At 54.9% G+C, this 25000-nt stretch overlaps 1 protein-coding gene across 1 annotated transcript in view; it reads left to right on the top strand.

Annotated features, from left to right (window-relative positions):
- Positions 1-2983: 2983 nt before the first annotated feature.
- mettl17 (methyltransferase like 17) overlaps positions 2984-25000 on the top strand; it is a gene marked incomplete at both ends in the record, with an annotated part of 24644 nt that continues 2627 nt past the window's right edge. The window contains 5 exons of the mRNA XM_078208440.1: positions 2984-3065; positions 5833-5906; positions 10048-10142; positions 17477-17547; positions 18310-18417. Of these exons, the coding sequence (XP_078064566.1) occupies positions 2984-3065; positions 5833-5906; positions 10048-10142; positions 17477-17547; positions 18310-18417 (430 nt within the window). The remainder of the gene's footprint in view (positions 3066-5832; positions 5907-10047; positions 10143-17476; positions 17548-18309; positions 18418-25000) is intronic.

Genomic DNA, 25000 nt, shown 5'->3' on the forward strand with positions numbered 1-25000 from the left:
GGTGGATTGGCCATGCTAAATTGCCCCTTAGTGTCCAAAGATGTGCTGGTTAGGTGGATTGGCCATGCTAAATTGCCCCTTAGTGTCCAAAGATGTGCAGGTTAGGTGGATTGGCTGTGCTAAATTGTCCCTTAGTGTCCAAAGATGTGCAGGTTAGGTGCATTGGCCGTGCTAAATTGTCCCTTAGTGTCCAAAGATGTGCAGGTTAGGTGCATTGGCCATGCTAAATTGTCCCTTAGTGTCCAAAGATGTGCAGGTTAGGTGGATTGGCCGTGCTAAATTGTCCCCTAGTGTCCAAAGATGTGCAGGTTAGGTGGATTGGCCGTGCTAAATTGCCCCTTAGTTTCCGGGGATGTGTAGGTTAGAGGGATTAACAGGATAAGTATGTGGGGTTACAGGGATAGGGCCTGGGTGGGATTGTGGTCGGTGCAGACTCGATGGGCCGAATGGCCTCCTTCTGCACTGTAGGGATTCTATGAAATCTATGATTTGATTTGATTTATTATTGTCACATGTATTGGGATACAGTGACAAAGGTTAACTTTAAACGTGCCCCCCCCCCCCCCACCCAACAAAGTGCAACCGTGCCAGTCAGGTGCTCACGTGTCCCTATCTGAGGAAGGATGTCCTTGCTATAGAGGGAGCGCAGCGAAGGTTTACCAGGCTGATTCCTGGGATGGCAGGTCTGTCATATGAGGAGAGACCAACAAAGAACAGTACAGCACAGGAAACAGGCCCTTCGGCCCTCCAAGCCTGTGCCGCTCCTTGGTCCAACTAGACCAATCGCTTGTATCCCTCCATTCCCAGGCTGCTCATGTGACTATCCAGGTAAGTCTTAAACGATGTCAGCGTGCCTGCCTCCACCACCCTACTTGGCAGCGCATTCCAGGCCCCCACCACCCTCTGTGTAAAAAACGTCCCTCTGATGTCTGAGTTATACTTCGCCCCTCTCAGCTTGAGCCCGTGACCCCTCGTGATCGTCACCTCCGACCTGGGAAAAAGCTTCCCACTGTTCACCCTATCTATACCCTTCATAATCTTGTATACCTCTATTAGATCTCCCCTCATTCTCCGTCTTTCCAGTGAGAACAACCCCAGTCTACCCAATCTCTCCTCATAGCTAAGACCCTCCATACCAGGCAACATCCTGGTAAACCTCCTCTGCACTCTCTCCAATGCCTCCACATCCTTCTGGTAGTGCGGCGACCAGAACTGGACGCAGTACTCCAAATGTGGCCTAACCAGCGTTCTATACAGCTGCATCATCAGACTCCAGCTTTTATACTCTATACCCCGTCCTATAAAGGCAAGCATACCATATGCCTTCTTCACCACCTTCTCCACCTGTGTTGCCACCTTCAAGGATTTGTGGACTTGCACACCTAGGTCCCTCTGTGTTTCTATACTCCTGATGACTCTGCCAAGTCGGTTAGGATTATATTCACTGGAGTTTAGAAGAGTGAACCGGAGAAAATTCTAACAGGGTTAGAATCATAGAATCCCTACAGTGCAGAAGGAGGCCATTTAGAACATAGAACATTCCAGCGCAGTACAGGCCCTTCGGCCCTCAATGTTGCAGTGGAACCAATCTAAAGCCCCTCTAACCTACACTATTCCAATATCATCCATATGTTTATCCAATGACCCTTTAAATGCCCTTAATGTTGACGAGTCCACTACTGTTGCAGGCAGGGCATTCCACGCCCTTACTACTCTCTGAGTAAAGAACCTACCTCTGACATCTGTCCCATATCTATCACCCCTCAATTTAAAGCTATGTCCCCTCATGTTAGCCATCACCATCCGAGGAAAAAGGCTCTCACTATCCACCCTATCTAATCCTCTGATCATCTTGTATGCCTCTATTAAGTCACCTCTTAACCTTCTTCTCTCTAACGAAAACAACCTCAAGCCCCTCAGCCTTTCCTCATACGATTTTCCCACCATACCAGGCAACATCCTGGTAAATCTCCTCTGCACCCTTTCCAATGCTTCCACATCTTTCCTACAATGCGGCGACCAGAACTGTACGCAATACTCCAAGTGCGGCCGCACCAGAGTTTTGTACAGCTGCAGCATGACCTCCTGGCTCCGAAACTCAATCCCTCTACCAATAAAAGCTAACACACCGTACGCCTTCTGAACAACCCTATCAACCTGGGTGCCAACTTTCAGGGATCTACGCACACGGACACCCAGATCCCTCTTTTCATCCATTCTGGCCCATCGAGTCTGCACCGACCACAATCCCACCAGACCCTACCCGCATAACCCCATGTATTTACCCTAGCTGATCCCCCTGACACGAAGGGACAATTTAGCACGGCCAATGCACCCTAAACTGCACATCATTCGGACTGTGGGAGGAAACCGGAGCACCCGGAGGAAACCCACGCAGACACGGGGAGAAGGTGCAAACTCCGCACAGACAGTGACCCGGGTCCCTGGCGCCTTGAGGCAGCAGTGCGAACCATTGTGCCACCGTATTGCCTCAGAAAGACCGGGTAGATTCAGAACTACCCTGAATGTTCATTTGGGGTCGGTACTTCAGAATGTTCCCGATTGGTGTGGGGGAATCCAGAACGAGGGGTCATAGCTTGAGGAGAAGGGGTAAAACCTTTAGGACTGAGGTGTACAAAATCATGATATGATTTTGATGAATAGGATGAACGCTCAGAGTCTTTTCCCCAGGGAAAGGGGAATGGAAAACTCAAGGGCATAGGCTAAAGGTGAGAGGGGAAAGATTTAAAAGGGACCAGAGGGGCAACTTCTTCACACAGACGGTGGTGTGTACGGAATGAGCTGCCAGAGAAAGTGGTTGGATAAGTGCATGGGATGGAAAAGCTTTAGAGAGATGTGGGCCAAACGCAGGCAATTGGGACTAGCTGGAAGGGCAGCATGGATCAGTTGGGCCGAAGGGCCTGTTTCACGGCTGTAATGCTAACTGACTCTCCGCCATTTTGCTTTCCCGGTTTCTCTTCAGTTACGATGCACAGCTGAGTCGCATTTACGTGGCAGCGAGGCTCGACGGTGGATACGCAGTGGTAACGAGAGTCCTACACGAGGTGAGTCTGTCTTCACCCACCCCGTGCTGTCCCTGTCCTGGGAGTGTTTGATGGGGACAGTGTAGAGGGAGCTTTACTCTGTATCTAACCCCGTGCTGTACCTGTCCTGGGAGTGTTTGATGGGGGACAGTGTAGAGGGAGCTTTACTCTGGATCTAACCCCGTGCTGTACCTGTCCTGGGAGTGTTTGATGGGGGACAGTGGAGAGGGAGCTTTACTCTGGATCTAACCCCGTGCTGTACCTGTCCTGGGACTGTTTGATGGGGGACAGTGTAGAGGGAGCTTTACTCTGTATCTAACCCCGTGCTGTCCCTGTCCTAGGAGTGTTTGATGGGGGACAGTGGAGAGGGAGCTTTACTCTGGATCTAACCCCGTGCTGTACCTGTCCTGGGACTGTTTGATGGGGGACAGTGTAGAGGGAGCTTTACTCTGTATCTAACCCCGTGCTGTACCTGTCCTGGGAGTGTTTGATGGGGGACAGTGTAGAGGGAGCTTTACTCTGTATCTAACCCCGTGCTGTACCTGTCCTGGGAGTGTTTGATGGGGACAGTGTAGAGGGAGCTTTACTCTGTATCTAACCCCGTGCTGTACCTGTCCTGGGAGTGTTTGATGGGGGACAGTGTAGAGGGAGCTTTACTCTGTATCTAACCCCGTGCTGTACCTGTCCTGGGAGTGTTTGATGGGGGGACAGTGTAGAGGGAGCATTACTCTGTATCTAACCCCGTGCTGTACCTGTCCTGGGAGTGTTTGATGGGGGACAGTGTAGAGGGAGCTTTACTCTGTATCTAACCCCGTGTTGTATCTGTCCTTGGAGTGTTTGATGGGGGACAGTGTAGAGGGAGCTTTACTCTGTATCTAACCCCGTGCTGTACCTGTCCTGGGAGTGTTTGATGGGGGACAGTGTAGAGGGAGCTTTACTCTGTATCTAACCCCGTGCTGTACCTGTCCTGGGAGTGTTTGATGGGGGACAGTGTAGAGGGAGCTTTACTCTGTATCTAACCCCGTGCTGTACCTGTCCTGGGAGTGTTTGATGGAGACAGTGTAGAGGGAGCTTTACTCTGTATCTAACCCCGTGCTGTACCTGTCCTGGGAGTGTTTGATGGAGACAGTGTAGAAGGAGCTTTACTCTGTATCTAACCCCGTGCTGTACCTGTCCTGGGAGTGTTTGATGGGGGACAGTGTAGAGGGAGCTTTACTCTGTATCTAACCCCGTGCTGTACCTGTCCTGGGAGTGTTTGATGGAGACAGTGTAGAGAGAGCTTTACTCTGTATCTAACCCCGTGCTGTACCTGTCCTGGGAGTGTTTGATGGGGGACAGTGTAGAGGGAGCTTTACTCTGTATCTAACCCCGTGCTGTACCTGTCCTGGGAGTGTTTGATGGAGACAGTGTAGAGGGAGCTTTACTCTGTATCTAACCCCGTGCTGTACCTGTCCTGGGAGTGTTTGATGGAGACAGTGTAGAGGGAGCTTTACTCTGTATCTAACCCCGTGCTGTACCTGTCCTGGGAGTGTTTGATGGAGACAGTGTAGAGGGAGCTTTACTCTGTATCTAACCCCGTGCTGTACCTGTCCTGGGAGTGTTTGATGGAGACAGTGTAGAAGGAGCTTTACTCTGTATCTAACCCCGTGCTGTACCTGTCCTGGGAGTGTTTGATGGGGACAGTGTAGAGGGAGCTTTACTCTGTATCTAACCCCGTGCTGTACCTGTCCTGGGAGTGTTTGATGGGGGACAGTGTAGAGGGAGCTTTACTCTGTATCTAACCCCGTGCTGTACCTGTCCTGGGAGTGTTTGATGGGGGGACAGTGTAGAGGGAGCATTACTCTGTATCTAACCCCGTGCTGTACCTGTCCTGGGAGTGTTTGATGGGGGACAGTGTAGAGGGAGCTTTACTCTGTATCTAACCCCGTGTTGTATCTGTCCTTGGAGTGTTTGATGGGGGACAGTGTAGAGGGAGCTTTACTCTGTATCTAACCCCGTGCTGTACCTGTCCTGGGAGTGTTTGATGGGGGACAGTGTAGAGGGAGCTTTACTCTGTATCTAACCCCGTGCTGTACCTGTCCTGGGAGTGTTTGATGGGGGACAGTGTAGAGGGAGCTTTACTCTGTATCTAACCCCGTGCTGTACCTGTCCTGGGAGTGTTTGATGGAGACAGTGTAGAGGGAGCTTTACTCTGTATCTAACCCCGTGCTGTACCTGTCCTGGGAGTGTTTGATGGAGACAGTGTAGAAGGAGCTTTACTCTGTATCTAACCCCGTGCTGTACCTGTCCTGGGAGTGTTTGATGGGGGACAGTGTAGAGGGAGCTTTACTCTGTATCTAACCCCGTGCTGTACCTGTCCTGGGAGTGTTTGATGGAGACAGTGTAGAGAGAGCTTTACTCTGTATCTAACCCCGTGCTGTACCTGTCCTGGGAGTGTTTGATGGGGGACAGTGTAGAGGGAGCTTTACTCTGTATCTAACCCCGTGCTGTACCTGTCCTGGGAGTGTTTGATGGAGACAGTGTAGAAGGAGCTTTACTCTGTATCTAACCCTGTGCTGTACCTGTCCTGGGAGTGTTTGATGGGGGACAGTGTAGAGGGAGCTTTACTCTGTATCTAACCCCGTGCTGTACCTGTCCTGGGAGTGTTTGATGGGGGACAGTGTAGAGGGAGCTTTACTCTGTATCTAACCCCGTGCTGTACCTATCCTGGGAGTGTTTGATGGAGACAGTGTAGAAGGAGCTTTATTCTCTCTGCCTGTGATATTATTGCTGTTCCTCCTGTTTGCAGATTAAGAAGAGAGTCCCTGAGTTTCGGCCTCGTACGCTGTTGGACTTCGGATCTGGCACTGGTACCGTCACTTGGTGAGTGTCGCAGACTCCATTGCTGACTCCTGCTCAGCCTCCGAAACATGTGCTGGTCAGCGCTGCTGCCTCACAGTGCCAGGGACCCGGGTTCAATTTCCGGCTCGGGTCACTGTCTGTGTGGAGTTTGCACATTCTCCTCGTGTCTGCGTGGGTTTCCTCCGGGTGCTCCGGTTTCCTCCCACAGTCTGAAAGACGTGCTGGTTAGGGTGCATTGGCCGTGCTAAATTCTCCCTCAGTGTAACCCGAACAGGTGCTGGAGTGTGGCGACTCGGTGACTTTCACAGTAACTTCATTGCAGTGTTAATGTAAACCTACTTGTGACATTAATAAATAAACTTTTAAAAAATTAAGAACTGCTACCAGCGGCATCCTTTCCTGCAAGTATCATAGAATCCCTACAGTGCAGAAGGAGACCATTCGGCCCATCGAGTACGCACTGACGAGAATCTTACCCAGGCCCTACCCCATAACTCCTCTCTTTTACCCTGCTAATCCCCTGACACCAAGGGCCAATTTACCATGGCCAATTCACCTAACCTGCACAGCTTTTGGACTGCGGGAGGAAACCGGAGCACCCGGAGGAAACTCACGCAGACACGGGGAGAACGTGCAAACTCCACACAGACAGGGACCCGAGCCGGGAATCGAACCCGGGTCTCTTTCGCCACGAAGCAGCAGTGCTAACCACTGTGCCGCCGCACTTGCTGTGTTTAAATTGGGTTTACAGCCTTTGTCTCCCTCCCCTGCTGTCTTAATGAAAATGCTTGCCTCCTCCTTCATCGGCTAGAACATTGAATACAGGAGTTGGGACGTCTTGTTGAAGTTGTACAAGACATTGGTGAGGCCACACTTGGAATACTGTGTACAGCCTGGTCACCCTATTATAGAAAGGATATTATTAAACTAGAAAGAGTGCAGAAAAGAGTTACCAGGATGCTACCGGGACTTGATGGTTTGAGTTATAAGGAGAGGCTGGATAGACTGGGACACTTTTCTCTGGAGCGTAGGAGGCTGAGGGGTGATCTTATAGAGGTCTATAAAATAATGAGGGGCACAGACCAGCTAGATAGTCAACATCTTTTCTCAAAGGTAGGGGAGTCTACTAGAGGGCACAGGTTTAAGGTGAGAGGGGAGAGATACAAAAGGGTCCAGAGGGGTAATTTTTTCACACAGAGGGTGGTGAGTGTCTGGAATGAGCTGTCAGAGGGAGTAGTAGAGGCGGGTACAATTTTATAAGAACAAAGAACAATACAGCACAGGAACAGGCCCTTCGGACCTCCAAGCCCGCGCCGCTCCCTGCTCCAAACTAGACCATTCTTTTGTACCCCTCCATTCCCACTCCGTTCATGTGGCTATCTAGATAAGTCTTAAACGTTCCCAGTGTGTCCGCCTCCACCACCTTGCCCGGCAGCGCATTCCAGGCCCCCACCACCCTCTGTGTAAAATACGTCCTTCTGATATCCGTGTTAAACCTCCCCTCCCTCACCTTGAACCTATGACCCCTCGTGGACGTCACCACCGACCTGGGAAAAAGCTTCCCACCGTTCACCCTATCTATGCCTTTCATAATTTTATACACCTCTATTAGGTCACCCCTCATCCTCCGTCTTTCCAGTGAGAACAACCCCAGTTTACCCAATCTCTCCTCATAACTAAGCCCCTCCATACCAGGCAACATCCTGGTAAACCTCCTCTGCACTCTCTCTAAAGCCTCCACGTCCTTCTGGTAGTGTGGCGACCAGAACTGGGCGCAGTATTCCAAATGCGGCGAAACCAACGTTCTATACAACCGCAACATCAGACCCCAACTTTTATACTCTATGCCCCCTTTTAAAACTCTTTTAAAAAACATTTAGACAGTTACACGGGGATAGAGGGATATGGGCCAAACGCGGGCAATTGGAACTAGCTTCGTGGTTTTAAAAAAAAAAGGGGCGGCATGGACAAGTTGGGCCGAAGGGCCTGTTTCCATGCTGTAATCCTCTATGATTAAGTGAGTATTAACCTATGCTGTATTGTGTTTATTTGGAGGGTTTTGTGTATTGGATGTTGGGCTTTGGTTGGAACACATCAGAGATATTTCCTGAAGAGTTTTACATTTTTGGGGTTGGAACATAGAAAAAATACAGCACAAACAGGCCCTTCGGCCCACAAGTTGCGCCGGTCATGTCCCTACCTACCTAGGCTTATATATAGGCTTACCTATAACCCTCAATCCTATTAAGCTCCATGTATTCATCCAGGAGTCTCTTAAAAGACCCTATCGAGTTTGCCTCCACCACCACTGACGGCAGCCGATTCCACTCACCCACCACCCTCTGTGTGAAAAACTTACCCCTAACATTTCCCCTGTACCTACCCCCCAGCACCTTAAACCTGTGTCCTCTCGTAGCAGACATTTCAGCACTGGGGTTGTTGTGTTTCTTGTTCTAATTGTTAAAAGTTCTTGCTAATTGTCTTACTCTACATGTCAACAATATTCATAATTAAACTTTGTTTGTGATAAAAGCTCCTTGTGAGTCAGTTGAGGTCACACCTGGAGTGAAACCTCTCGCGCTCATTCGAGCCAAATTCAACGTCAAACGTTACAGGTCAGGCGAGCTTCATAGAACATCCTGAAATATCCAACCTTGACTTGCAACAAGTATTTTTTTTAAAAAGCACGTCTTTTTTTTAAAAAGACAATTACGTTTTACAACTCTTATCATTTTTACAGTTTGTCTATCATTTTACAAGCACTCAACAGATGGCAGCAGGGAGGTGGCTAGATGGGTGGAGAACTGGCTTGGTCACAGAAGACAGAGGGTGGTAGTGGAAGGGTCTTTTTCCGGCTGGAGGCCTGTGACTAGTGGTGTTCCGCAGGGCTCTGTATTGGGACCTCTGCTGTTTGTGATTTATATAAACGATCTGGAAGAAGGTGTAACTGGGGTGATCAGTAAGTTTGCGGACGACACAAAAATGGCTGGACTTGCAGATAGTAAGGAACATTGTCAGAGGCTACAGAAGGATATAGATAGGCTGGAAATTTGGGCAAAGGAATGGCAGATGGAGTTCAATCCAGATAAATGCGAAGTGATGCATTTTGGTAGAAGTAACGTAGGGGGGAAGCTATACGATAAATGGCAGAACCATAAAGGGTGTAGATACGCAGAGGGACCTGGGTGTGCAAGTCCACAGATCCTTGAAGGTGACGTCACAGGTGGAGAAGGTAGTGAATAAGGCATACGGCATGCTTGCCTTTATAGGATGGGGCATAGAGTATAAAAGTTGGGGTCTGATGTTGCAGTTGTATAGAACGTTGGTTCGGCCGCATTTGGAATACTGCGCCCAGTTCTGGTCGCCACACTACCAGAAGGACGTGGAAGCTTTAGAGAGAGTGCAGAGAAGGTTTACCAGGATGTTGCCTGGTATGGAAGGGCTTAGTTATGAGGAGAGATTGGGTAAACTGGGGTTGTTCTCACCGGAAAGACGGAGGATGAGGGGTGACCTAATAGAGGTGTATAAAATTATGAAAGGCATAGATAGGGTGAACGGTGGGAAGTTTTTTCCCAGGTCGGTGGTGACGTTCATGAGGGGTCATCGGTTCAAGGTGAGGGGGGGGGGAGGTTTAACACGGATATCAGAAGGACGTATTTTACACAGAGGGTGGTGGGGGCCTGGAATGCGCTGCCGGGCAAGGTGGTGGAGGCGGACACACTGGGAACGTTTAAGACTTATCTAGAAAGCCACATGAACGGAGTGGGAATGGAGGGATACTAAAAGAATGGTCTAGTTTGGACCAGGGAGCGGTGCAGGCTTGGAGGGCCGAAGGGCCTGTTCCTGTGCTGTATTGTTCTTTGTTCTTGAGTCAGTCGGTCCGTGTCCTCAGACTTTTGTACCTTTTTCCCGACGGAAGAAGGTGGAGGAGAGAATGTCCCGGGTGCGTGGGCGGTCCTTGATTATGCCGGCTGCTTTTCCCCGAGGCAGCGGGGAGTGTAGTCAGTGGCCGGTCCGGGTTCAGGTTAAGGTCAGTGGTAACCCCCGGGATGTTGATGGTGGTGGGGAATGGACTCAGTAATGTCGGGTGAGACGGTTTGACTGCGGGTTGTGAAGCCGGGATGGAACAGGAGCATGTGTTTACGGTTGTGTCTGTCAACAGGGCGAGTCGTGTCGCCTGGGGAGAGTCGCTGCGGGAGTATCTGTGCGTGGACAACTCGCCGGCAATGCACCAGGTTGCAGAGTTCCTGATGAGAGGTGAGGCTGACCCTTGCGACCCACCGGGCACTGTTCTTTATTCAGTCATGGGACGCGGGCATCGCTGCCAAGGCCCCGATGTTTGTTGCCTATCCCTAATTAGAATCCCTACAGTGCAGAAAGAGGCCATTCGGCCCATCGAGTCTGCACCAACCACAATCCCACCCAGGCCCTACCCCCATATCCCTACATATTTACCCACTAATCCCTCTAACCTACGCATCCCTGGGACACTAAGGGGCAATTTAGCACGGCCAATCAACCTAACCCGCACATCTTTGGACTGTGGGAGGAAACCGGAGCACCCGGAGGAAACCCACGCAGACACGGGGAGAATGTGCAAACTCCAAAGTCCAAAGATGTGCGGGTTAGGTTGATTGGCCAGGTTAAAAATTGCCCCTTAGAGTCCTGGGATGTGTATACGTTAGAGAGATTAGCGGGTAAAATATGTGGGGGTAGGGCCTGGGTGGGATTGTGGTCGGTGCAGACTCGATGGGCCGAATGGCCTCCTTCTGCACTGTAGGGTTTCTATGATTTCTATGATTCCCACACAGACAGTGACCTGAGCCGGGAATCGAACCCGGGACCCTGGAGCTGTGAAGCAGCAGTGCTAACCACTGTGCTACCGTGCCGCCCATAATTACTCCCTGAAACTGACTGAGGCTTGCTCAGCCTTTTCACCATAGCACGGCTGCCTCACAGCGCCTGGGATTAGTGCCGTATATTCCAAAAGCCGCCACCTCTACCATCTAGAAGGACACAAGGTGCAGCAGGTACATGGGGAACACCAGCCCCACCACAAAGATACAAAAGTCCGAGGTCACCTACCAACCGACTCGAGAACAGCTTCTTCCCTGCTGCCGTCAGACTTTTGAATGGACCTACCTCGCATTAAGTTGATCTTTCTCTACACCCTAGCTATGACTGTAACATTACATTCCGCACTCTCTCCTTTCCTTCTCTATGGGCGGCACGGTAGCACAGTGCTTAGCACTGCTGCTTCACAGCTCCAGGGACCCGGGTTCGATTCCCGGCTCGGGTCACTGTCTGTGTGGAGTTTGCACATTCTCCTCGTGTCTGCGTGGGTTTCCTCTGGGTGCTCCGGTTTCCTCCCACAGTCCAAAGATGTGCGGGTTAGGTTGATTGGCCAGGTTAAAAAATGTCCCTTAGAGTCCTGGGATGCGTAGAGGGATTAGCGGGTAAAATATGTGGGGGTAGGGCCTGGGTGGGATTGTGGTCGGTGCAGACTCGATGGGCCGAATGGCCTCCTTCTGCACTGTAGGGTTTCTATGTTTCTATGGCAGATGGAGTGTAACGTTGACAAATGCGAGGTTATTCACTTTGGAGGAAATAATAGCAAATTGGATTACTATCTAAATGGAAAGAAATTACAACATGCTGCTGTGCAGAGGGACCTGGGGGTCCTTGTGCATGAGACGCAAAAACCCAGTCTGCAGGTGCAACAGGTGATCAAGAAGGCAAATGGGACGTTGGCATTTATCGCGAGGGGGATAGAATATAAAAGCAGAGATGTCTTGCTGCATCTGTACAGGGCATTGGTGAGGCCGCAGCTGGAATACTGTGTGCAGTTTTGGTCCCCTTATTTGCGGAAGGATATATTGGCCTTGGAGGGAGTGCAGAGAAGGTTCACCAGGTTGATACCGGAGATGAGGGGTGTTGATTATGAGGAGAGACTGAGCAGATTGGGTTTGTACTCATTGGAATTTAGGAGGCTGAGGGGGGGATCTTATAGAGACCTATAAGATAATGAAGGGGCTGGATAGGGTAGAGGTGGAGAGATTCTTTCCACTTAGAAAGGAAGCTAGAACTAGAGGGCACAGCCTCAAAATAAAGGGGGGTCAGTTTAGGACAGAGTTGAGGAGGAACTTCTTCTCTCAGAGGGTGGTGAATCTCTGGAATTCTCTGCCCACTGAAGTGGTGGAGGCTACCTCGTTGAATATGTTTAAATCACGGATAGATGGATTCCTGATCGGTAAGGGAATTAGGGGTTATAGGGATCAGGCGGGTAAGTGGAAGTGATCCACTTCAGATCAGCCATGATCTTATTGAATGGGGGGGCAGGCTCGAGGGGCTAGATGGCCTACTCCTGCTCCTATTTCTTATGAACAGTATACTCTGTCTGTATAGCGCGCAAGAAACAATACTTTTCACTGTATGCTAATACAAGTGACAAATCGAATTAAAAACCTGCAAGTTCCCCCTCCGAGCCCCACTCACCATCCCGACTTGGGAATATACCGGCCGTTCCTTCGCTGTGACTGGGGTACAAATCCCGGAACTCCCTCCCTAACGGCACTGTGGGTGTTACCCACACCACACGGGGACTGCAGTGGGTTCGAGAAGGGGCGGCTCACCCACCACCTTCTCAAGGGGCAATTAGGGATGGGCGATAAACACTGCACCCGGCCAGCGACGCCCACATCCTGTGAATTAATATATATATTATATGTGTGGAGAGAGTGCCGAAAGGTGGTATGGATCAATCATAGCATCCCTACAGTGCAGAAGGAGGCCATTCGGCCCATCGAGTCTGCACCGGCATCAATCCCACCCGGACCCTATCCCCGTAACCCCGTGCGTTTACCCTCGCTAGTTCCCCCTGACACTAAGGGGCAATTTATCACGGCCAATCCACCTGACCCGCACGTCTTTGGACTGTGGGAGGAAACCGGAGCACCCGGAGGAAACCCACGCAGACACGAGGAGAATGTGCAAAAACTCCACACAGACAGTGACCCCGAGCCGGGAATCGAACCCGGGTCCCTGGCGCTGTGAGGCAGCAGTGCTAACCACTGTGCTACCGTGACCTCGGAGATCGTCGTGATCTCGGGTAGATGACGGGAGGAGACTCGGAGCTTAATAGCCTCCTCCTGTTGAGCTACTGTTTTCATGATGTGGAGATGCCGGCGTTGGACTGGGGTGAACACAGTAAGAAGTTTAACAACACCAGGTTAAAGTCCAACAGGTTTATTTGGTAGCAAAAGCCACACAAGCTTTCGGAACTGCCGGCTCCAAGTGGAGAGACTGAGCAAGAAGATCGCGCAGCTGTTCCGAAAGCTTGTGTGGCTTTTGCTACCAAATAAACCTGTTGGACTTTAACCTGGTGTTGTTAGACTTCTTACTGAGCTATTGTTTGAGCAGCCCTCCTGTGAAGGAGCTTCGGATGTTGTCGTTTATTGGGGGCCGCCGTATAAATGCAATTCTCCACCTGGGTTCGATTCCCGGCCCGGGTCACTGTCTGTGCGGAGTCTGCACATTCTCCCCGTGTCTGCGTGGGTTTCCTCCGGGTGCTCCGGTTTCCTCCCACAGTCCAAAGATGTGCAGGTTAGGTTGATTGGCCGTGCTAAAAATTGCCCCTTAGTGTCCTGGGATGCGTAGGTTAGAGAGGGATTAGCGGGTAAAATATGTAGGGATGTGGGGCCTGGGTGGGATTGTGGGGGGTGCAGACTCGATGGGCCGAATGGCCTCTTTCTGTGCTGTAGGGATTCTAAGATTTCTAAGAAACCTTGCCATCTTCTAAACAAACTGTCTCTCTGTAGGGTTCATTCATTCCTTCGAATAGAAACATAGAAAAACTACAGCTCAAACAGGCCCTTCGGCCCCACAAGTTGTGCCCAACACATCCCTACCTTCTAGACCTACCTATAACCCTCCATCCTATTAAGCTCCATGGACTCATCCAGGAGTCTCTTAAAAGACCCTGTTGAGTTTGCCTCCACCACCACTGACGGCAGCCGATTCCACTCGCCCACCACCCTCTGTGTGAAAAACTTACCCCTAACATCTCCCCTGTACCTACCCCCCCAGCACCGTAAACCCAGGGCACACCACTGGTGACCGACCTCCATTTAGAAAAAGACCCATCTATACCCACTCTCTGCCTCCTTTGGGCAAGCCAGTTCTGGATCCACCGGGCAGCAGCCCCTTGGATCCCATGCCCTCTCACTTTTTCTAGAAGCCTTGCATGGGGGACCTTATCGAACGCCTTGCTAAAATCCATATAAACCACATCTACCGCCTTCCCTCCGTCAATGTGTTTAGTCACATTTTCGAAGAACTCCACCAGGCTCGTAAGGCACGATCTGCCCTTGACAAAGCCATGCTGAGTATTCTTGAGCATACTAAACCTCTCTAAATGCTCATATATCCTGTCCCTCAGGATCTTCTCCATCAGTTTACCAACCACTGAGGTTAGACTCACCGGTCGGTAATTCCCTGGGCTATCCCTATTCCCCTTCTTGAAAATAGGAACCACATCCGCAATCCTCCGGCACCTCTCCCGTCTCCATCGACGACGCAAAGATCATCGCCAGAGGCTCTGCAATCTCTTCCCTCGCCTCCCACAGTAACCTGGGGTACATTCCATCTGGTCCCGGCAACTTATCTATCTATGAATAGACATAGGCAACACTCGGTACGGTTTTAAAAATGATTTTCTTTATTGGATAAAACTTAAAATGAATACTACAGAGGCGTAGAGCGAGATAGATTGGGGACTGGCTTCACAGCCAGGTGTTGTACTAATCTTGGCTACTCGGTGAACTCGGAAACACACACTGAAATGCACAGTGGGTTATGGGTAATCTGAGCTATTGAAATTGTTGGTACAAATTGTGTCTTTAACTTTTATAAACATTTGGCAGCTGTGTGGCAGTGAAAAACTTTATGAAAAAGTCATTTCTGCTATCATTGTATTTTCAATGAATGTAGTCAATGTCGCAGAGCATCCCAGAATCCTCAGCAGTGCTCTAAAATGTGGCCAAGTTAGCTTTAAAGCTTAGCGTAGTTAGTGACATCGACAGGAATATCTGAAAATGAGGTATTTTAACTGTAGTAAACCATACAAAGGATCCCACACTCTCCAATTCGCCACCACTTCTCCAGCCTGTTACACAGGGAACAGGAGAAGGCCCCATTCAGCCCCTTCTCCAGCCTGTTACACAGGGGACAGGAGGAGGCCCCATTCAGCCCCTTCTCCAGCCTGTTGCACAGGGAATAGGAGGAGGCCCCATTCAGCCCCTTCTCCAGCCTGTTACACAGGAACAGGAGGAGGCCCCATTCAGCCCCTTCTCCAGCCTGTTACACAGGGAACAGGAGGAGGCCCCATTCAGCCCCTTCTCCAGCCTGTTACACAGGGAATAGGAGGAGGCCCCATTCAGGCCCTTCTCCAGCCTGTTACACAGGGAACAGGAGAAGGCCCCATTCAGCCCCTTCTCCAGCCTGTTACACAGGGAACAGGAGGAGGCCCCATTCAGCCCCTTCTCCAGCCTGTTACACAGGGAACAGGAGGAGGCCCCATTCAGCCCCTTCTCCAGCCTGTTACACAGGGAATAAGAGGAGGCCCCATTCAGCCCCTTCTCCAGCCTGTTACACAGGGGACAGGAGGAGGCCCCATTCAGCCCCTTCTCCAGCCTGTTGCACAGGGAATAGGAGGAGGCCCCATTCAGCCCCTTCTCCAGCCTGTTACACAGGAACAGGAGGAGGCCCCATTCAGCCCCTTCTCCAGCCTGTTACACAGGGAACAGGAGGAGGCCCCATTCAGCCCCTTCTCCAGCCTGTTACACAGGGAATAGGAGGAGGCCCCATTCAGGCCCTTCTCCAGCCTGTTACACAGGGAACAGGAGGAGGCCCCATTCAGTCTCTTCTCCAGCCTGTTACATAGGAACAGGAGGAGGCCCCATTCAGCCCCTTCTCCGGCCTGTTACACAGGGAACAGGAGTAGGCCCCATTCAGCCCCTTCTCCAGCCTGTTGCACAGGGAACAGGAGGAGGCCCCATTCAGCCCCTTCTCCAGCCTGTTACACAGGAACAGGAGGAGGCCCCATTCAGCCCCTTCTCCAGCCTGTTACACAGGAATAGGAGGAGGCCCCATTCAGCCCCTTCTCCAGTCTGTTACACAGGGAACAGGAGGAGGCCCCATTCAGCCCCTTCTCCAGCCTGTTACACAGGAATAGGAGGAGGCCCCATTCAGCCCCTTTTCCAGCCTGTTACACAGGGAACAGGAGGAGGCCCCATTCAGCCCCTTCTCCAGCCTGTTACACAGGAACAGGAGGAGGCCATTCAGCCCCTTCTTTAGCCTGTTACATAGGAACAGGAGGAGGCCCCATTCAGCCCCTTCTCCAGTCTGTTACACAGGGAACAGGAGGAGGCCCCATTCAGCCCCTTCTCCAGCCTGTTACACAGGAACAGGAGGAGGCCATTCAGCCCCTTCTCCAGCCTGTTACACAGGAACAGGAGGAGGCCCCATTCAGCCCCTTCTCCAGCCTGTTACACAGGAACAGGAGGAGGCCCCATTCAGCCTCTTCTCCAGCCTGTTACACAGGAACAGGAGGAGGCCCCATTCAGCCCCTTCTCCAGCCTGTTACACAGGGAACAGGAGGAGGCCCCATTCAGCCCCTTCTCCAGCCTGTTACACAGGGAACAGGAGGAGGCCCCATTCAGCCCCTTCTCCAGCCTGTGACACAGGAACAGGAGGAGGCCCCATTCAGCCCCTTCTCCAGCCTGTTGCACAGGGAACAGGAGGAGGCCCCATTCAGCCCCTTCTCCAGCCTGTTACACAGGAACAGGAGGAGGCCCCATTCAGCCCCTTCTCCAGCCTGTTACACAGGGACAGGAGGAGGCCATTCAGCCCCTTCTCCAGCCTGTTACACAGGAACAGGAGGAGGCCATTCAGCCCCTTCTCCAGCCTGTTACACAGGAACAGGAGGAGGCCATTCAGCCCCTTCTCCAGCCTGTTACACAGGAACAGGAGGAGGCCCCATTCAGCCCCTTCTCCAGCCTGTTACACAGGGAACAGGAGGAGGCCCCATTCAGCCCCTTCTCCAGCCTGTTGCACAGGGAACAGGAGGAGGCCCCATTCAGCCCCTTCTCCAGCCTGCTGCACAGGGAACAGGAGGAGGTCTGTTTAGTCCCTTTAGTCTATTCCGTTATTCAGTTAGGCTGATCTGGACCTTTAACTCCATATGCTTGTTCCTTTGTACCCGTCCCCAACCTTTGAAACTGAGTGATTGTCCTCGTTCACGAGGGGTCATAGGTTCAAGGTGAAGGGGGGGCGGTTTAACACGGATATCAGACGGACGTATTTTACACAGAGGGTGGTGGGGGTCTGGAATGCGCTGGCGGGCAAGGTGGTGGAGGCGGACACACTGGGAACGTTTAAGACTTATCTAGATAGCCACATGAACGGAGTGGGAATGGAGGGATACAAAAGAATGGTCTAGTTTGGACCGGGGAGCGGCAGGGGCTTGGAGGGCCGAAGGGCCTGTTCCTGTGCTGTATTGTTCTTTGTTCTATCTCCTCTTTTGTACCCGTTAGGAGGGAGTGACGTAGACACGGAACAAGTCAGTGGGGTTTACTTCAGACACTTTCTACCCGTCTCGCCGAAGGTTTGTGTGCGTTATTTAACCCGCGCGGGTGAGGTGAGAGGGAGGGCGACCGCACTAAAAATGAGTGACCCTCGGTCAGTGTGCGTCAGTGACTGACTGTAAGGGGTCTCAGAGATACGCGATCCTTCTCAGTCCCAGCTGACCAGGGACTGACTGCCGGGGGTGTTCTTTGAGAGAGAGAGAGAGAGGGTTGTGGGCCTGTGACTGTCTGTGGGGGTGGCCATCGAGAGACATGGATTGTTCCATAGAAACCCTACAGTGCAGAAGGAGGCCATTCGGCCCATCGAGTCTGCACCGACCACAATCCCACCCAGGCCCCATCCCCATAGCCCCACGTATTTACCCTAGCTAGTCCCCCTGACACTGAGGGACAATTTAGCATGGCCAATCCACCTAACCTGCAAATCTTTGGAGTGTGGGAGGAAACCGGAGCACCCGGAGGAAACCCACGCAGACACGAGGAGAATGTGCAAACTCCGCACAGACAGTGACCCGAGCCGGGAATCGAACCCGGGACCCTGGAGCTGTGAAGCAGCGGTGCTAACCACTGTGCTACCGTGCCGCCCTCTCCTTTCCTTCTCTATGAACGGTATGTTTTGCCTGTAGAGCACGCAAGAAACAATACTTTTCACTGTATCCCAATACACGTGACAATAATAAATCAAATCGGATCAAGGAGTTTCCAGTTCATTGGCCATGGTGAAATTCCTGCCGTGTCTTTGTGTTCTCTCGCACTGTCTCTGTTTCTCTGTCTTCTTACAGGTAAAATTTGACCTGGTGGTATCAGCGTTCTCGCTCTCTGAACTGCCCTCCTTGGCCGAGCGTCTGCGTGTGGTGGAGACCTTGTGGAGGAAAACTGAGAATTTCTTGGTGAGTTCCGTAACCGGCCTTGCCGGGTCCGTGCTTTGCTGTTTGCTTTTTTTCATTCATCCATAGCATGGTGCAAAAGGTTAAATCTCACGGGATCAAAGGTGAGCTGGCTAGATGGGTGGAGAACTGCCTTGGCCATAGAAGACAGAGGGTAGCAGTGGAGGGGTCTTTTTCTGATTGGAGGTCTGTGACCAGTGGTGTTCCGCAGGGCTCTGTACTGGGACCTCTGCTGTTTGTGATATTAAGAAATGATTTGGAGGAAGATGTAGCTGGTCTGATTAGTAGGTTTGCGGACGACACGAAGATTGCTGGAGTCGCGGATAGTGATGAACATTGTCAGAGAATACAGCAGGATATAGATAGGCTGGAACATTGGGCAGAGAAATGGCAGATGGAATTTAATCCAGATAAATGCAAAGTGATGCATTTCGGTAGATCTAATGTCAGGGGGAGCTATACAATAAATGGCAGAACCAACAGGAGTATAGACACACAGAGGGACCTGGGTGTGCAAGTCCACAGATCATAGAAATCATAGAAACCCTACAGTACAGAAAGAGGACATTCGGCCCATCGAGTCTGCACCGACCACAATCCCACCCAGGCCCTACCCCCATATCCCTACATATTTTACCCGCTAATCCCTCTAATCTACGCATCCCAGGACACTAAGGGGCAATCTTTTAGCATGGCCAATCAACCTAACCCGCACATCTTTGGACTGTGGGAGGAAACCGGAGCACCCGGAGGAAACCCACGCAGACACGAGGAGAATGTGCAAACTCCGCACAGACAGTGACCCGAGCCGGGAATCGAACCCGGGACCCTGGAGCTGTGAAGCAGCAGTGCTGACCACTGTGCTACCGTGCCGCCCCTTAAAGATCCTTAAAGGTGGCAGCACAGGTGGAGAGGGTGGTGAAGAAGGCATATGGCATACTTGCCTTTATAGGACGGGGCATAGTGTATAAAAGTTGGGGTCTGATGTTGCAGATGTATAGAACGTTGGTTCGGCCACATTTGGAATACTGCGCCCAGTTCTGGTCGCCACACTACCAGAAGGACGTGGAGGCTTTGGAGAGAGTGCAGAGGAGGTTTACCAGGATGTTGCCTGGTATGGAAGGTATTAGCTATCAGGAGAGATTGGGTAAACTGAGGTTGTTCTCCCTGGAAAGACGGAGAATGAGGGGTGACCTAATAGAAGTTTATAAAATTATGAAGGGCATAGATAGGGTGAACGGTGGGAAGCTTTTTCCCAGGTCAGAAATGACAAACACAAGGGGTCACGGGTTCAAGGTGAGGGGGGGCAAGGTTCAATACAGATATGCGGGGGACGTATTTTACACAGAGGGTGGTGGGGGCCTGGAATGCGCTGCCGGGCAAGGTGGTGGAGGCGGACACGCTGGGATCGTTTAAGACTTATCTAGAAAGCCACATGAACGGAGTGGGAATAGAGGGATACAAACGGATGGTCTAGTTTGGAACACGTGATCGGTGCAGGCTTGGAGGGCCGAAGGGCCTGTTCCTGTGCTGTATTGTTCTTTGATGTGGAGATGCCGGCGTTGGATTGGGGTAAACACAGTAAGAAGTTTAACAACACCAGGTTAAAGTCCAACAGGTTTATTTGGTAGCAAAAGCCACACAAGCTTTCGGAGCTCTAAAGCTTGTTCTTTGGGACATGGGCGTCGCCGGCGGGGCCCAGCATTTATTGCCCATCCCTAGTTGCCCCTCGGAGGGCAGTTGAGAGTCAACCACATTGCTGTGTGGCTCTGGAGTCACATGTAGGCCAGACCGGGGTAAGGACGTGTAGGGGGCAATTCATTCCTTCAAACAGACGTAGGCGGCACTTGGTACGGATTCAAGATGATTTTCTTTGTTGAATAAAACTTAAAATTAATACCACAGAAGTGGCCAGAGAGGGAGTTGGAGACTGGCTTCACAGCCAGGCCCTGTACAGACTTGAACTCAGACCTCACGTTGGGCTGAACTAACTGAACGGATAACTGCCACTGCAACATGTGAATTCTTATCTGTGTTTATTGAAGGAGCTGGGCGCACACATCGTCTCCAACTTACATAAACAATTGGCAGCTGTGGCCGTGAAAAACTTCTGTTTGGCCGCTTATGCTAACGTTGTATTTTTCAAATGCAGTCAACTTCGAAGCTCATCCCAGCATTCCCAGCTGAGTTTTAAAATATGGCGAAGTGAGCTTCAAAGCTTAGCATAGTTAGTTACACAGGCAGAAATATCTGAAAATAAGGTCTTTTAACTGAAGCGAACAAAGAACAGTACAGCACAGGAAACAGGCCCTTCGGCCCTCCAAGCCTGTGCCGCTCCATGGTCCAAACTAGACCGTTCGTTTGTATCCCTCCATTCCCAGGCTGCTCATGTGACTATCCAGGTAAGTCTTAAACGATGTCAGCGTGCCTGCCTCCACCACCTTGCCCGGCAGCGCATTCCAGGCCCCAACCACCCTCTGTGTAAAAAAACATCCCTCTAATATCTGAGTTATACCTCGCCCCTCTCAGCTTGAGCCCGTGACCCCTCGTGATCGTCACCTCCGACCTGGGAAAAAGCTTCCCACTGTTCACCCTATCTATCCCCTTCATAACCATACAAAGGATCCCACGGGATGGCCGATTTCCTTCCCTAAAGGACATGAGTGAATGAGTGATTAGTTGAGGAGACTGTGTATAAAGTTTACCTTCCATTCCTTCAGAGGAGCGGGCGAGACCCCCATTCCACCACCCCCTCCTTGACTTGCTCGGCCATTTCAAGGCGGGGTGGTGGCAGGGTCAGAGAAGAGTCAACCGCCTTGCTGTGTGAGGGTCGGGCCAGACCGAGTAAGGACGGCAGATCTCCCCTTTCCCCCCCCCCCTCCCCCCGAAGGGGGAACATCAGTGAACCAGATGGGGCTTCATTGTTAACGACAGTCAGGGATAGCCATGACGGTCATCATTACTGGGAGTAGTGCCATGTTGTCCTGATCCGATTAATTGCCGTGGTGAATGGATAGAGATTGATTGCTGCAATGAGTAGACAGACCCCCTCTGCAAGCCCGCCCCCCACCCCCCACCCCCACCATTATGTCAGCTTCAAGGGCGTTCCAAGTGACAACTTTGTCCGAAAATCAAAGCAGCAACTCGCTGATTGTTATTAACATTCACTTTGTTTTTGTCTCCCTGATTCCTTCCCTCTTTTTTCTCTCTCTCTCCCTCCCCCTTCCTCCCTGCCCCCTCCCCTTCCTCCCTCCCCCCTCTCCCTTCCCCTCTCCCCCTCCCCCTTCCCCTCTCCCCCCTCCCCTTCCCCTCTCCCCCCTCCCCCTTCCCCCTCTCCCCCCTCCCCCTTCCCCTCTCCCCCCTCCCCCTTCCCCTCTCCCCCCTTCCTCCCTTCCCCTCTCCCCCTCCCCCTTCCCCTCTCCCCCCTCCCCCTTCCCCTCTCCCCCCTCCCCCTTCCCCTCTCCCCCCTCCCCCTTCCCCTCTCCCCCCTCCCCCTTCCCCTCTCCCCCCTCCCCCTTCCCCTCTCCCCCTCCCCCTTCCCCTCTCCCCCTCCCCTTCCCCTCTCCCCCTCCCCCTTCCCCTCTCCCCCTCCCCCTTCCCCTCTCCCCCCTCCCCCTTCCCCTCTCCCCCCTCCCCCTTCCCCTCTCCCCCCTCCCCCTTCCCCTCTCCCCCCTCCCCCTTCCCCTCTCCCCCCTCCCCCTTCCCCTCTCCCCCCTCCCCCTTCCCCTCTCCCCCCTCCCCCTTCCCCTCTCCCCACTCCCCCTTCCCCTCTCCCCCCTCCCCCTTCCCCTCTCCCCCCTCCCCCTTCCCCTCTCCCCTCTCCCCCCTTCCCCTCTCCCCTCTCCCCCCTTCCCCTCTCCCCCCTCCACCTTCACCTCTCCCCCCTCCCCCTACCTCCCTCCCCCCTCCCCCTACCTCCCTCCCCCCTCCCCCTACCTCCCTCCCCCCTCCCCCTACCTCCCTCCCCCCTCCCCCTACCTCCCTCCCCCCTCCCCCTACCTCCCTCCCCCCTCCCCCTACCTCCCTCCGCCCTCCCCCTTCCGCCCTCCCCTTCCGCCCTCCCCCTTCCGCCCTCCCCCTTCCGCCCTCCCCCTTCCGCCCTCCCCCTTCCGCCCTCCCCCTTCCGCCCTCCCCTTCCGCCCTCCCCCTTCCGCCCTCCCCCTTCCGCCCTCCCCCTTCCGCCCTCCCCCTTCCGCCCTCCCCTTCCGCCCTCCCCCTTCCGCCCTCCCCCTTCCGCCCTCCCCCTTCCGCCCTCCCCCTTCCGCCCTCCCCCTTCCGCCCTCCCCCTTCCGCCCTCCCCCTTCCGCCCTCCCCCTTCCGCCCTCCCCCTTCCGCCCTCCCCCTTCCGCCCTCCCCCTTCCGCCCTCCCCCTTCCGCCCTCCCCCTTCCGCCCTCCCCCTTCCGCCCTCCCCCTTCCGCCCTCCCCCTTCCGCCCTCCCCCTTCCGCCCTCCCCCTTCCGCCCTCCCCCTCCCCCTTCCTCCCTCCGCCCTCCGCCCTCCCCCCTCCCCCTTCCTCCCTCCCCCCTCCCCCTTCCTCCCTCCCCCCTCCCCCTTCCTCCCTCCCCCCTCCCCCTTCCTCCCTCCCCCCTCCCCCTTCCTCCCTCCCCCTCCCCCTTCCTCCCTCCCCTCCCCCTTCCTCCCTTCCTCCCTCCCCCTTCCTCCCTCCCCCTTCCTCCCTCCCCCTTCCTCCCTCCCCCTTCCTCCCTCCCCCCTCCCCCCTCCCCCTCCCCCTCCCCTCCCCCATCCCCCTCCCCCTCCCCCCTCCCCCCTCCTCCCTCCCCCCTCCTCCCTCCCCCCTCCTCCCTCCCCCCTCCCCCCTCCCCCTTCCCCCTTCCTCCCTCCCCCCTCCCCCTTCCTCCCTCCCCCCTCCCCCTTCCTCCCACCCCCCTCCCCCTTCCTCCCACCCCCCTCCCCCTTCCTCCCACCCCCCTCCCCCTTCCTCCCACCCCCCTCCCCCTTCCTCCCACCCCCCTCCCCCTTCCTCCCACCCCCCTCCCCCTTCCTCCCCACCCCCCTCCCCCTTCCTCCCACCCCCCTCCCCCTTCCTCCCACCCCCCTCCCCCTTCCTCCCTCCCCCCTCCCCCTTCCTCCCGCCCCCCTCCCCCTTCCTCCCCGCCCCCCTCCCCCTTCCTCCCGCCCCCCTCCCCCTTCCTCCCCGCCCCCCTCCCCCTTCCTCCCGCCCCCTCCCCCTTCCTCCCGCCCCCTCCCCCTTCCTCCCGCCCCCTCCCCCTTCCTCCCGCCCCCTCCCCCTTCCTCCCGCCCCCTCCCCCTTCCTCCCGCCCCCTCCCCCTTCCTCCCGCCCCCTCCCCCTTCCTCCCGCCCCCTCCCCCTTCCTCCCGCCCCCTCCCCCTTCCTCCCGCCCCCTCCCCTTCCTCCCGCCCCCTCCCCCTTCCTCCCGCCCCCCTCCCCCTTCCTCCCGCCCCCTCCCCCTTCCTCCCGCCCCCTCCCCCTTCCTCCCGCCCCCTCCCCCTTCCTCCCGCCCCCTCCCCCTTCCTCCCGCCCCCTCCCCCTTCCTCCCGCCCCCTCCCCCTTCCTCCCGCCCCCTCCCCCTTCCTCCCGCCCCCTCCCCCTTCCTCCCGCCCCCCTCCCCCTTCCTCCCGCCCCCTCCCCCTTCCTCCCGCCCCCTCCCCCTTCCTCCCGCCCCCTCCCCCTTCCTCCCGCCCCCTCCCCCTTCCTCCCGCCCCCTCCCCCTTCCTCCCGCCCCCCTCCCCCTTCCTCCCGCCCCCTCCCCCTTCCTCCCGCCCCCTCCCCCTTCCTCCCGCCCCCTCCCCCTTCCTCCCGCCCCCTCCCCCTTCCTCCCGCCCCCTCCCCCTTCCTCCCGCCCCCTCCCCCTTCCTCCCGCCCCCTCCCCCTTCCTCCCGCCCCCTCCCCCTTCCTCCCGCCCCCTCCCCCTTCCTCCCGCCCCCTCCCCCTTCCTCCCGCCCCCTCCCCCCTTCCTCCCGCCCCCTCCCCCTTCCTCCCGCCCACTCCCCCTTCCTCCCGCCCCCTCCCCCTTCCTCCCGCCCCCTCCCCCTTCCTCCCGCCCCCTCCCCCTTCCTCCCGCCCCCTCCCCCTTCCTCCCGCCCCCTCCCCCTTCCTCCCGCCCCCTCCCCCTTCCTCCCGCCCCCCTCCCCCTTCCTCCCGCCCCCTCCCCCTTCCTCCCGCCCCCTCCCCCCTTCCTCCCGCCCCCTCCCCCTTCCTCCCGCCCCCTCCCCCTTCCTCCCGCCCCCTCCCCCTTCCTCCCGCCCCCTCCCCCTTCCTCCCGCCCCCTCCCCCTTCCTCCCGCCCACTCCCCCTTCCTCCCGCCCACTCCCCCTTCCTCCCGCCCCCTCCCCCTTCCTCCCGCCCCCTCCCCCTTCCTCCCGCCCCCTCCCCCTTCCTCCCGACCCCTCCCCCTTCCTCCCGACCCCTCCCCCTTCCTCCCGACCCCTCCCCCTTCCTCCCGACCCCTCCCCCTTCCTCCCGACCCCTCCCCCTTCCTCCCGCCCCCTCCCCCTTCCTCCCGCCCCCTCCCCCTTCCTCCCGCCCCCTCCCCCTTCCTCCCGCCCCCTCCCCCTTCCTCCCGCCCCCTCCCCCTTCCTCCCGCCCCCTCCCCCTTCCTCCCGCC

This window comes from Mustelus asterias, unplaced genomic scaffold (assembly GCF_964213995.1).
Source record: "Mustelus asterias unplaced genomic scaffold, sMusAst1.hap1.1 HAP1_SCAFFOLD_3698, whole genome shotgun sequence".
NCBI lineage: Eukaryota > Metazoa > Chordata > Chondrichthyes > Carcharhiniformes > Triakidae > Mustelus > Mustelus asterias.